At 45.5% G+C, this 14,374-nt stretch overlaps 1 protein-coding gene across 5 annotated transcripts in view; it reads right to left on the bottom strand.

Annotated features, from left to right (window-relative positions):
• AOPEP (aminopeptidase O (putative)) overlaps positions 1–14,374 on the bottom strand; it is a 384,314-nt gene that overhangs the window by 98,782 nt on the left and 271,158 nt on the right. For all 5 annotated transcript variants that reach the window (XM_056127530.1, XM_056127531.1, XM_056127532.1 and 2 more), the window contains exon 10: positions 5,755–5,798. In XM_056127530.1, coding sequence (XP_055983505.1) covers positions 5,755–5,798 — 44 coding nt within the window. The remainder of the gene's footprint in view (positions 1–5,754; positions 5,799–14,374) is intronic.

Here is a 14,374-nt window from a genome sequence, read left to right as displayed (position 1 = left end):
CTTTCACGTGGGGTCAGCGACCAATGAACAAATGCAGAAAGTGTGAGTGCTGGGAGATGCGAGCCCAGGGACTGCAGTGCTCTGCTCCAGATGGAAAATATTCTTTCCTTGATGAAATTCATTCCCAATGACATAGTTTTACATTTCTTAACAATTCCAACATTACAGCCAGAAAGCCTGCTCAAAGGGCTGGAGCACATGTTTACGTATTGGAAATCCAGGTTTGAAATGTGGCACCACCTGGTCTCTCAAGTTCTGCTGGAACACTCCAAGCACTGCCTCAGGTATGGCCCAAAAACATAATTTTTTTTTTCAATTTTGTAATTTTAATTTTTGCTATGCTATTTGCAACTATATGTATCTCTCTACATAGTGTATCTTACAGTATCTCGAAGTTTTGTATACAGTTGTCTTAAAAAAAATCAAAACAAGTTATTTGTGCTTGCATAGATAATCAAGATTGCTGATACAACCTGTAAGGACACTCCTTAACTCCATGAGAAAGGGAAGCTCCATGTGAATTAAAACAAACCCATTAACACACATACACAAGCACAACTCATGAGCAAAGAATGGGTGGCAGCTGGTGACAGCCTGTCAGTGGGCAAGTCGCACTGGAAAAGGCTCTCCCCAGTTCTCCCTAGTTTTTCTTTTCAGTGGTGACAAGAATTAAACCCAGAGTCTCATAGATGCTCAACCACTGAGCCACATCCCTGGTCCCCAGTTTATACATTTACAGGTTGACTGATAAACCTTAGCCTCTAAACAACAAAAAGTCTAAGCCACTATTCATTTCCTTCAAATACTTGTCCTTCCACTTCCTCTATGCCAAGCTGTTTTCTGTGGCCAAACAACTGCTCCCTCTCTGACCACTGTGACTTCAGGGCATGACTCAGTGACCAGAAAGTCAGTACCTGGCCCCCTTCTTCTACACAGTCCCATGCTTTCCAGTCTGCAGGCAGCACCTCCACTCAAAGCCATCAGTGCCTCCTGGGCTCCAGGCAAATGCCCCTTTCCTGTGCTCAGAAGCTGTGCTCCTGCAACACCTTGTTGGCAAATTAGGGTGACACGCCTCCTAACACAGTGACAGGCTGACTATGGGCACAGTGACTGACTGACGAGGAATCCCCTAGGGGCTCTGCATGGCATGTGTGCCTTTCTGTTCCCTGCTGTCCGACGACAGCCTGGCGTGGGAGTGTTCAACAGGGAGTGTGTCATCAAAGCAAGGGGATGACATGCAAGGACACAGGCTGCCGACTCCAGAAAACAAATCTGGAAAACTGGTCCTGGTCCTATCTGACGTGCGTGAACATCAGCCCGCACCAGGGCCAGAGGGGAGAGCCTCTGGAGGTGGGGGGTGGGGGGATCCTGGGGACTCGGGAGAGAATTGGGACAATGTGTTGCATAGGGACGAGAGCAAACAGTTTATTGAACAGCAGGGCTGCATTCTGAGACCAGTTTGCAAAAAAGGGACAGTTTCCAAATCTGTTCCGGGAATGGGGAGATAATACAGGAGTTAGGATGCACCTTGCCTGAGCTAGCCCCACAAAGCCCCCTATGCTCTGCTTAGGATATCCCTGGAGGTCCTTAAGCATCGCTACGGTCACCCTGAGCTCAGTCAAACAGGAGCCATGGGGACAGGCCCCCGGCCTCTCCTATATATATGTGTGGTATGTAATTTTCCCAGATGTTTGCTGAAGTACAGATACCTTAATCTCTTAGAGGAATTTTCAAAAGTGCTGACCTGCCTGACCCGAGCACTGAGACACCAAGTATTGTTACTGGGGAGGGGCCCACAGACCCTACCCCGCTGGAAAAGTAAAGGGGGGAGGTTAGAGTTAAAACCTGCCAAAGTAAGACCCTTGTGAAGAGCCGCACGTGCTCTGAGACTACCGTGGAGCAGGATCCTGCTCAGCTTCCTCGCTGGCAACAGGCCCACGGTGGGCTCGGCAGGCCAACTTCGCCAACACAGTGACACAATCCAGTAACCCCCAAAGAGCCACAGATGTGACACTATCCAGAGGAACACCGCAACCTCATTAGGAAGAGGATAAAAAGAGAAAAGGTCTCTCAAATGAATTTATTTGTACTCTGTTGCATCCAAGAAAATCGCTCTGTTTGTGCCCTCAAAAGTTCTTCTGAAAATGTCACCACTCAGAAAAAGACTAATTAAAAATCTTAGAAAGTTTGCATAGGGGCTCCACCCAGCGATAATTTGGGATGAAGGGGGGCCTGGGGCTGGTCCACTAGGGCCACCCAGCATGCACCAAGTGGTATCCAGAAGGCCCACAATGTTCAGGCTCAGAACCTGGAACATTTGAGACCTTTGTGCTACCCTGTGAGCCACCTACTTCCCTGGCCTCAAGGAACATCTTAATACAATGTAATATTTAAGTACAGTTGCTAAGGAAACGGTTCATTCTCTCAGAGGACCTAAAATGTTATTCTAACACAGATATAAAACAAAAGTGAAAGACAAATCTTGCAGGTAATCTGTTATTACTAATCTAAAAAAGAATGGTCACATCTGATGAAATATTCCTGAGAAGAAAGTCAATATCTCCTCAAAAGAAAGGACGTAAATTGAAACATCTTAGACCTTCCAAAATAAGCCATACTTCCTATGATCAACCTCCTGGAAAGCTAATTATCTGGGCCAATTACTAATGTTTCACGTAACCTTTGTGGATGAGATTTCTTTCCAAATGGCATGAAAATGAAGTGGTAGAAGTACAGGAACTTACTGAATAACATGGGACTGTTATTGTTATTGCTTATGTGTGGGTTTCCAAGTGATTAAAAAAAAAGGAAAAAAACAAAAAATACTTCTGAGAAGTGATGTGGGAGATGGAGAATTTAAACACAAAAGCCAGGCAAAAGCCAATGCTTCCAGACCATTCCTGGGTATCTCAGCTCCTGATTCTCTCTGCATTTGCCTGCGTCTCTCGGCAGTACCAACTGTCTCCTCAGTGAAGACCACCTTAAAATAGACAAGGCAGCATGGGTGTGTTTGCTTCACATGGTTCTAAATGTCTTTCTGTGCGAAGATTCATTTTAATCTTTGCAAATCTACTATAAGCACAAAAACATGAGCTAAACTATTGGTCAGAGGAAAGTGGGATGTCCTGTCTCTTTCCAGAGATGTCTGCTCTCCAGGGCGGGGCAGCAGGCTAGCAAGGAAGGTGCTGGCCTTGCATGCGGCAGACCCAGGTTCAATCCTGGCATCCTGGATGGTCCCCTGAGCACTGCCAGGAATAATTCCTTAGCACAGACCCAAAAGGAAACCCTTGAGCATCATAGGGTTGGCCAAAAAAAAAGAACAGAAATTAAAAATGTTTGTTTTCTCAAGATGTGCCCTCTTCTCCATCTTAGCATTCAAATACCGATTTTGCTACCAGAAATTATGTTCCAGAATGTTTGCTTTAGAAGGCTAAACTAAGATAGGAAATAAGTAAGGAGGAGGCGGTTGACATCAAGTGAGTCTGGTCTGAGACCTCTGTGGTTCTGTCAGCTGATCTCAAACTCCACTGCTGCAAGAGTGAGCATCTCCTTCCTCCCTAGGCCTCTGTGCTCGGAGGCAGGGAAGAGCTGCAAGAATCCGACTCCACACAATCCACACACAAATGAAGGGGGTGGGGGGAAGGAATCTGACTCAGCTCTAGGAGCACTGACCAGGCAGTGTGGGAGCAAGTCCCAGCGCCGGAGCACAGCTCTCAGACACCACACGCTTGCCCCTCCCATCAAGCTCCATCAGTGCTCAGTCAGGGCTTAGTCCTGCTGGGACAACAAGGGGGAAATAATGCACCAGACAGAATGAGTGATCCGTCTCCATATGTGACTTCCCAGTCACAACGATGACGAATGTCATGGTGGTTAAGGTACTGTGATGAGAATGAAAACACTTTATGGAAGTCCTGTAAGTGCCTGGTACACAAAAGAGGAATATATAGAATAGCACAGGGCTGGAGCGATAGCACAGCGGGTAGGGCGTTCGCCTTACAAGCGGCCAACATGGCCGACCCGAGTTCGATTCCTCCGCCCCTCTCGGAGAGCCCGGCAAGCTACCGAGAGTATTGGATATGCCAGACACAGTAACAACAAAGTCTCCAATGGAGATGTTACTGGGCCCGCTCGAGCAAATCGACGATCAATGGGAGGGCCTTTACCTTTACCTTATACATATATATATATACATATTACATATATGTACACAAAGGAATGTATACAAAAGAGGAAAATAAGTACATATAAGTATATATTTATATCACTATCACCCTGTTCATCGATTTGCTCGAGCAGGCACCAGTAACATCTCCATACGTCCCTGTCACGTGCTAGTGTAGCCCGATGGCTTACTGTGGGCTCTTTCAGGGTCAGGGGAATGAGGATCATCATTGTTACTGTTTTTGGCATATCGAGTACGCCAGGGGTAGCTTGCCAGGCTTTGCCATGCGGACAGAACACTCTCGGTAGGTAGCTTGCTGGGCTCTTAAAGAGGGATGGAGGCTTTGGGGCAGCCTCTAATCACCTTTACAGGAGTTCCCTGTCAGGCATATATGCGGATAGGATACTCTCAGTAGCCTGCCAGGTTCTCTAAGAGTGAGAACTAGAGAATAAGAGGTCACGTGGCTGCAAATGTGGCCTCGCACTTCTGAGAGTTTGGTCTTATAGTCTCTGGATCTTGGCCGTTGATGGGGTTACACAGCAGTTGGTGAGTGTAACTGCCTAGCTACTGGAAGATGGGGCATCTGGGTGGAGGAGGCGCAGTCCTGAACCGAGCAGGCTTGGAGATCTCAGCCTCAGGTCCCGCACACCTGGGTTCCTCTGCCGGTTCCTTCATGCATGAGGCTCGTCCAGATATATTATATAATATAAATATAATAAAGGTAAAGGTAAAGGCCCTCCCGTTGATCGTCGATTTGCTCGAGCGGGCCCAGTAACAGTCTCCATTGGAGACTTTGTTGTTACTGTGTCTGGCATATCGAGATACTCTCGGTAGCTTGCCGGGCTCTCCGAGAGGGGCGGAGGAATCGAACTTGGGACGGCCATGTTGGCCGCTTGTAAGGCGAACGCCCTACCGCTGTGCTATTGCTCCAGCCCATAAATATAATATAATACAAATATATATTTTTATATTCAGCAGAGCCTGGCAAGCTCCCCGTGACGTAGTCGATATGCCAGACACAGTAACAACAAAGTCTCCAATGGAGACGTTACTGGGCCCGCTCGAGCAAATCGACGAACAACGGGAGGGCCTTTACCTTTACCTTTATATTCAGTCATTAACTGAGCACCCACTCTCCCCATGTTATCTTTAATCCCCTAAAGCCCTCCCAAAGGTAATAGAAAAATGAAATTTGAAGAGAAGAGTGAATCACTCTAAATTTCAAATTTAAAGTGGGGTTAGAACCTGGATGGGACTGACCTCACATTCCAGGCTCTGAGGACTTCACTACATGTTCACCTTCAAGTAAACAGTGTCTCCTCACAAAAAGCACACGTACTAGAGTTTTGTTAACTTCTGGAACTTTCCTCTCCACCTTTGCCACAGCAGTAGAGAAGAGCAGGCTGCTCTTGGCTGGTTACCTGCACTTTCGATCTCCTGGTTCCAGGGCTTCCGTGAGTTCTGGTTCCACGCAGACCCTTTTCTAAGTCAGCTTGACTGACCACAGGCCAAGAGTGAACTTTCCAAGGCAGAGCCATTTTCTACATTAAAATTAAAACTGGACTCTTTGATTCTAAAATGGTTCTTACCTTTTTTCTTCAGGGATGTTCTCCAACATCATTTGAAGGAAATCCTGCAATTAAAAAAAAACATTAAAAAAATAAATAAATAAAATTTTTTTTAAAAAAGCATTAAAAAATGCCTATAATAGGACCAGAGAAAGAGTACAGCCAGTAGGATGCTGTGTCACCTGTGACTGACCTGGTTAGATCTCCAGAACCACACAGAGTCTCTTGAGTACCACCAGAAGCACTGCCAGGTATGGCCCAAGCAATGGCAAGAACAACAATAAAACACTTACCATGTTCTTCAAGGAATGAGAACAAACAATACTAAAATCAGTTTGGAAGCATAAACACCACAAATTGCCAACACCATCTTTTTAAAAAAAAGTTGGGATGTATCACATTCCTTTACTTGTAGGGGGTGTGGAGGTGGGGGTGGTGTTTTGGGCCACACATGGTGATGCTCAGGGCTCACTCTGGAAGTGACCAGGGACCATGTGTGGTGCCAGCGAATCAAATTTGAGATGCAGCATACAAAATAAGTATTATCTCTTTTGCTGTACTATCTTTCTGGTCTATAGTCCCTGACTTTAAGCTATATTATAAAGTTGTCACTGTCACTGTCCTCCCGTTGTTCATCGACTTGCTCGAGCGGGCCCAGTAACATCTCCATTGTGACACTGTTACTGTGCTTGGCATATTGAATATGGCATGAGTAGCTTGCCAGGATTTGCCAGGCAGGCGAGATACTCTCTCGGTAGCTTGCCCGGCTCTCCGAGAGGGGCCGAGGAATCGAACCTGGGTTGGCCAGTTTGGCCGTGTGCTCAGAAAATGCCCTACCCGCTGTGCTATCACTCAAAATAACATGGCACTGGCCTAAGGATAGGAGACAAATTAAAGGATTAGAATTGAGACCCCGTGGTAACTATCAGAGGATTTTATGGATCTATATCGTATACAATACATAACAATTAGTCCAAAAGTGGATCAAAGACCTAGAAATTAGACCAGAACCCATAAACACATTGTGTAAAACATAGACTGAACTCTCCAGTATTTGGACCTCAAAAGGGTCTTCTAAGATCTGATTCCTCAAAGAAGAAATATAAATGTTCAAAAGACACATTAAAAAGAGTCTATATCGCCAATCACCAAGGAAATACAAATCTAAACAACAATGAGATACCAGAGATGCACTCATCAGCAGGAACAACCACCAGAGCTGAGGATATGCGACAGAGGGACCCTCCCATATGATCCCCTGAGCACTGCTAGGAGTAATTCCTGAGTGCAGAACCAGGAGTAACCCCTGAGCATCACCAGGTGAGACTCAAAAAGAAGATATAAACAAAAAAAAGGAAAGAAAAAAAGAAAATGCTCCCATCTGACATCTGAGTGCTTCCTAATAATTGCAGTAAGAAGATGGAGAATAAAAAGCCAAAGCTCTTTTAAAATAAAATTTTAATAATTATTTTGTATAACCTTTTAGATTATATATTCATCAACCATAGTTTTTAAGAGCCTGGACTTTTGGGGTGCTCAGGGAGACCAGGGGTGTCTCCTGATCAATTCTTCACCAATGTTGTGATCCAATGTAAATGCCTGGAGACAAAGGGTTCAAGGGGTCAAACTGGGCTCAGCTGCATGCCAAGCACGCACCCCAACTCCCGCATGCTCTCTCCAGCTGCCTATCAATTACAATTTAATCAATATATTTCCAAATATTTCATTGACTTAATGACAATACTTTCAAAATTCAAGTACTGTAATGGTAATTTATTACTAATTTCACTTCATATCTCCTCATAGCCCATATAAACTTATCCCATATTTGTCCAGTAATTTATGCTCAATTATGTGGTGGAAAATTGTATTAACTCAGTGGCAAGGGGGGAATTTAATTGCATGAGGAGCAGGAAATTCAGAGTTAACCTTAATTCTGCCCTTCTGCATTTTCTAGTTACAGTTAGATCTTTCTTTACAGAATTACAGAGCACAAGCTTGAAAGAACTTTCTGTTATGTTGAGGAGTGCCCATAAGCCCCCTCTGCTGTGCAGGAAGTCTCAGCTCCCAGCAGGCAGCCCCGCCTCTTCCTGCACCCCGCCCCCCCCACCACCACCAAGCCTCCCTGCGGCAGGGCTCAGGCTCCACATTGCCAGTCCAGCTGGGATAGCGGGTTGAGGGCATTCCACTAGGTCTCAAAGCCCAACCCTTGAGCATCTCTAAGAAACGGCCTGTATCTCCACAGGCTCTATGAACATTCACCTGCAGTAGCTAGACAGACACTCTTCTTGCCATGAGCTCCAGGAATTCAAAGAGCTTCTTTATCTCACTCAGGCTGACTTCATGCGACTGAATCAACCCGACTGGTCCTCTCCACTCCTTTCATAGATGCAATCTCTTCTGAACTGTTTGTTTTCCCTAGTTCTTTTGGCAAGTTGGCATATACTCTGGGAGTAGACTCATAACAGAAGCCTTATCTCACTCACACTGACAGAATGGCATAAGAAAAATGTCTTCTGTGGGCCACTGAGACAGAGTGTAGAGTTGCATGAGGTTGGCTTTGCTCTCCATCCCGCTTGATCCTTCCAGCATCATCAGGAGCAACCCCTGAGTTTGTCCCAAGAACACACAAAAAGCATCTTTTGTGACTACTTTCCTTACCACTTCTTTTCAATTCTCTTACTCATTTTTAATATTTTGTAGACACGTCTTCCAAACGTTTATTGAAAAAAAGGAGTTTCCTTCAACTCATTCTGGGAGATTGCCATAGCACATCTGAAACAAACATTAGAACCAAAGGCAACAAGCAGAAGCAAACAAAGCATCCTGGGATGAAAGTTTATCTGGGTAGTTGTTATAAGTCCACACTCCAGCTAAAGTACATCACAGGATTGGAGAGATAGTAGAGTGGGTAGGGCATTTGCTTTGTATGAGGCCAACCAGGTTTAATCCCCAGCGCCCCATCCAGTCCTCTGAGCCTGCCAGGAATGATCCCTGAGTTCAGAGCAAGGAGGAAGCCCTGAGCACTGCTGGTTGTGGCTCAAAAACAAAACAAAACAAAAAGAATGCATTACTTGGAACCGGCAAGAGTGGCAGCCGGGGCGGGGGGGGGGGGGGGGGGAGGGATGGGACAGCAAGGCAGGGGCTGGCTGGGGTGGGGTGGGGTGTGAGGATAGACAGCCCAGTGGCAAAGATCCTGCCATTTGACAGTTAATTATGAGAAAGGAAAAAGGGAAAACAGGGTATAAGTGGAACAGAGTCTCCAACACAGGAAAACAATTGCATGGTCACATGTGAAAAAAACAAAACTGGATTCCAATCTCACACAATACGCAGAAGTTAATTCAAAATGAATTAAAGATCTTGAGATTAGAACCAAATCGATAAAATACATTGAGAAAAACTTGGCAGCGCTCTCTATGATATCAACCTCGGCTCTGAATGTAATGATTCGATCCATTGGCAAAGAAGCAAAAGCAAAAACAAACATCACGACAGAAATGTTTCTCCACTGTGAAAGAAGCTACAGCTAACATGGAAAAAAAATTATTGGATGGGAGAAGAGTCACACACCACATATCGAAACAGGGCAAATAGTTAAGCTATATAGAGTACTCATAGAACTCAACGGCCGCGCGGTTCCGGGATCTGGATTCCGCGCGACATCTTATCAAAACTTTTCTTTATGACATCTTATTATCTCATTCCTACTTTGGACAAACTTGCAGGCTTTCGAATGTAGCCTGCCCACAGGGCAGAGTCTGGCAAACTCCCCGTGGCCTACCAAATATGCCAAATACCAGTAACAATGATGGGTCTCATTCTCCTAAAGAGCCGTGAATATAATCTCAGGGCTAGGATGAAAGAGACGTTACTGGGGCCTGCTCGAGGCAATCGACGATTAACAGGATGATGAAATGAAATGAAATGAATAGAACTCAACAATGACAAAAACCAAACAACTCTATCGAAAATCGGCGAGAAGGGGCCAAAGAGATAGTATAGTGGGTAGGGCGTTTGTCTTGCAAACAGCTAATCGGGGTTCGATCCCTGGCATCCCATTTGGTCCCCTGAGTACCACCAGGGGTGATCCCCAAGCTCAGGGCCAGGAGTAACCCCTGAGCATCGCCATGTGTAACCCAAAAGCAAAACTGAAGCAGCTGTGCCATCTCCTGAGCACCAGGCTATCATCTGGCACACTGGCCAGCAAGCAGGAGCATCCTAAGTGTGAGCGCACAGGACAACAGGGCAGGTCCCAGTGAGAAAGCTCACAAGCACCCAAACTCCACTGTGGGTCCCTGCATGAGCTTCACCAATGAATTGTTCAGTGTCATGCAAACCATGGGCACCATGGTGACAACAAAAACAAGGAATTGAAGGGGAGAAAACATCCCTAAACATTTTTGAAATTTCCTTCTCTCCAAATGATAGGAAATTAAGCATTCTGATGAAATGTCACATGCACTAAACCTTCGTTTCATTTTTACTTATTTATTCATTTATGTTTATTCAATCTCCGTGAGATACAGTTACAAAGCTGTTCACAGTCAGGTTTCAGACATACAGTGTTCCAACACCCGCCCCTCCACCTGTGAACATTTCCCACCACCAATGTCCCCAGTGGCCCTCCTGCCACCCTTCCCTCAGCCTGTCTCTATGGCAGGTACTTTCCCTCTCTCTGTCTCTGTCTCTTTCTCTCTCTTTCCTTTTGGGCATTATGGTTTGCAATACAGATACTGAGCGGTTATCATGCACTAAACTAAACCTTGACTATGATGCCCTCTTCTCCTCAGGAAAAACCTTACAGTGAGAGCAGTTTCATCAGGGCTGGAGAAACGATGATGCAAAAATTACGGACAAGTGGGGTTGGGAAGGGAGTCCAGAATTCTGCCGTGAACGCTGCTCACCCCAGGCTGGTCTGCGCACCGTGTGCCAGCATGGGGGTTCAGTCTTGGAGACTCCTGAGAGGCACAGACGGACAGGGCAATGCCAACCATGCAGGGGGCCTCAGGCACCACGTCCACCAGCCCCTCAACCACCAGGGCCCTCACACTGGGCCACAGAAAACCACTGACCTGTTTGGCTAAGAACTGTCAGGCGTGGAATTGTTGCTAGATTACTATATGGCTAAAACTCAATGATCAATGACTTTATAAACCACAGTTCTTTAATTAAAAAATTAAGGAAAAAAATCTTTTGGTCGTTGGGCCACAAGTGGTTTCCTCTTTGCTCTGCACTCAGCAATGACTCCTGGTGGTGCTCAGGGGACCGAATGAGATGCCACAGATCAAACCGGGTCTGCTATGTGCAAGGCAAATTCCCTACCCACTGTGCTAGCATTCCAACCCCTAAATACATATCGAGTCTCTTGTAGATGCAGACTGGTTGGTGGTAGGCGAATGCTGTGAGGAGGGCATTGGTGGGCGGAAGTGGACACTGGTGAAGTAGTGATTAGTGTCAAAACATTATATGCCTGAAACCCAATCATGAATAACTCTGTAATTTCAAGGCGACTGTCCTCCCGTTGTTCATTGATTTTCTCGAGCGGGCCCAGTAACGTCTCCATTGTGAGACTTTGTTGTTACTGTGTTTGGCATAATGAATACGTCACGGGGAGCTTGCCAGGCTCTGCCGTGCGGGCGAGATGCTCTCGGTAGCTTGCTGGGCTCTCTGAGAGGGGCGGAGGAATCGAACTCGGGTCAGCCATGTTGGCTGCATGCAAGGCAAACGCCCTACCTGCTGTGCTATCACTCCAGCCCTTCAAGGTGACTAAGTTTAAAAATATTTTTTAAAAATAAAGTGAGGCTAACATTCTTTATTGGTTTCTCTGGGTTCTAGTCTAAGGTGATATTGAAATACAGTGTTGAGAAAGTACCCCCAGCTGGGAAACAGTCAGAGCTGAATTAATGAAGAGAATTCTGGCTGGGAACACTCAGTAAAATTTCAACAGTTAGAACATTGAGATACTATTTCACCCCAGTGGGAATGGCAAAGTCACATCACAAAGTCAGGAAACAGTCAGTGCTGGTGGACTTGTGGTGGGACAGGAGCCCTCATCCATTGTGGTGGGAATGTCTTCAGGTTCAGCTCTAGGGAAAGCAATGTGGAAGTCTTTCCAAAGAGTAGGAATAGAATTCCCATACAATACAGTCCAGCAATACCACTTCTTGGCATCTATCCCCCAAAGACAAAATCATTAATTCCATAAGATATACGCACACCTATGTTCATCAACACACTTAGCATAAGAGCCAAGCTACAGAATAATGGATCAAGATGACGTGGTCTATCTGCAAAATGGGATACTATGTGGTTTTGATAAAGAACAGTCACGGTTCGGTCACAGTACTCCCATTGTTCGTCGATTTGCTCGAGCAGGCCCAGTAACATCTCCATCATGAGACTTGTTGTTACTGTGTTTGGCATATCGAGTACGTCATGGATAGCTTGCCAGGCTCTGCCGTGCGGGCGAGATACTCTCGGTAGCTTGCCGGGCTCTCAGAGAGGGGTGGAGAAATCAAACTCGGGTCGGCCATGTTGGCTGCGTGCAAGGCAAACGCCCTACCACTGTGCTATCGCTCCAGCCCTGATAAAGAACAAAAGCATGTAATTGGCAGCAACATGGATGGGAGGGTATCATGCTGAGTGATGTCAGTCAGAAGGACAGAGACAGATATAGAATGATCTCTCTCAGATATGGGGCTTAAATATGTACAGCAAAGCAGCAACAAAAGGCCAGTGAAACACAAACAGAGCTGATCCACACTACTGATTTGGGGAGGGCTATTGGGGTCCTTGGGAGGAAGGTGGTATGCTGATATTGGCTTTTATGGAGGAATTACATACATGGGAAGCCATCATTAACTGTACTGTTTATCACAGAACCTCAATCTTTAAAAAAATGTGAAAAAAATGTCAAGAGTAATTAATTCAAGAAAACTGCCCACAGGCCCAGTGGGGTTCTGCCTCTTAGCACCCATGCATAATAGTCAAACTACAAACTGTTGGTCAGGGGAAATAAAAGCATCTCTAAGAAGGAAAACAATCCAGGGTAATGTTCACTACACATGAGAAAAAAATACAGACAGACATGGCCAGCCAGGAAAGCCATGTTTAGAGGGACAGGTCAAGGTAGCACTGAAGGGAAACATTTGAGATGGTGCCCAGATTCCAAAACGAAAACTACACCCCCCAAAAGAGAATTAAAAACAAAATTCTCCATGGAGTTCACAGAGGACGTCAACGGGAGAGAGTGGTGACTAACAGGCTGCCCACTGCGGGCCTGTGTCCCAGACCTAATGACTCGCACTCCCGGCCCTGCCACGGAAGCAAAGCTAGGTAAGGCCAGGTGCTGCGGGTTTCCACGGGTCTGCATCTGCAGCCTCTGCACCAGCTTGGGGAGCAGCACGAGCAAGCCCATCACAGGAGCCGTGGGGCAGCAGCTGCGGGCTGAGACAGGCACCAGCCCTCCCAACTGCATCCAAAGGCACAGCAGCACAGAGGCAGAAAGACTTTCTCCCAATAAGGAAACCAGGAGCCAGTGTGATAGTACATGGTCACACTATTGGAATGCTAGGAGTGAAAGTGATAGAAGGGCATTTGCTGGCACAAAGCCAACCTGGGTTCAATCCCCAGCACCACATGGGTCCTGCCAGGAGTGATCCCTTAGTGCAGAGCCCTGAGCACTGCCCTGTGTGACCCCAAAACAACAACAATAACAAACAGGAAAACAGGTTCTATTGGGTGGGTGCTTCTGACCATCCACGTTGCTGAGAGGGGGCCCCCAAGCTCTGGGCTAGAGACTGCAGCTTGAGGGGTGGGGCAGACCATGTGCCCGTGTATAGTGGTGGGGATTAAAGTCAGGTGGGCTGTACTTCCTCTCTGAACCACTGACTTCCTTTCTGATTTTAATTTCTTGCCCAATTTCTGTGGCTAGGACTTCCAATACTACGTTTAGTAACAAGGGTGAGAGTGAACATCCTCGTTCGTGCCTGATCCTATAGGAAAGTCAGTGTTGGATGGACACTAGATCTCTGGCACAGTAACACTGGATGCTAAGACATTAATATTAATACCATTATAAGTGACAACTCCTCAATAAAAAGGAAAAAAAATAATAATAACCAACATCCTGTACTGTGGTTGGGTAAGTTTGATTTCCAGCATGCACCCCATCCCCCCTGCCCCCCAAACCCAGAAAACAAAAAACCTTGTCTAATGAAAATGTAATCCAGGAAATAGAAGAATTTTGAATTTTTTTGCTTTTACCAATAAAATTAATTAAAAAAATAATACAGTAAGAACATAAATAAAGTCAGTAAAATCAAAGTTCAAAGATGACAAAACAACATTAGATGAAAAGGGAGATTCCAAAGAAAGAAAACAAATTACAAACCAAAAAAATAATGGTCTAGGATCATTAATAAGATAGAAACGAGGAAAACAACATAACAATACTGTTTTATATTAATAGTTCATACAATTTAATATAAATATTGACATAAAATAATTGTAACAATAAAAATAATGATGCTTTTAAGTTCATAATATGCCACAAAAGACAAGTAGAAAAAAAACAAGTATGGAGGATGAAGAACGACATGACATAAAGAAAAGTTGAAACCCAGAGCCCCACAGGGGA

The sequence above is a fragment of the Sorex fumeus genome, unplaced genomic scaffold (assembly GCF_029834395.1).
Source record: "Sorex fumeus unplaced genomic scaffold, SorFum_2.1 ptg000063l, whole genome shotgun sequence".
In the NCBI taxonomy this organism is placed as follows: Eukaryota; Metazoa; Chordata; class Mammalia; order Eulipotyphla; family Soricidae; genus Sorex; species Sorex fumeus.
This window is presented reverse-complemented; position numbering and strand designations above follow the sequence as displayed.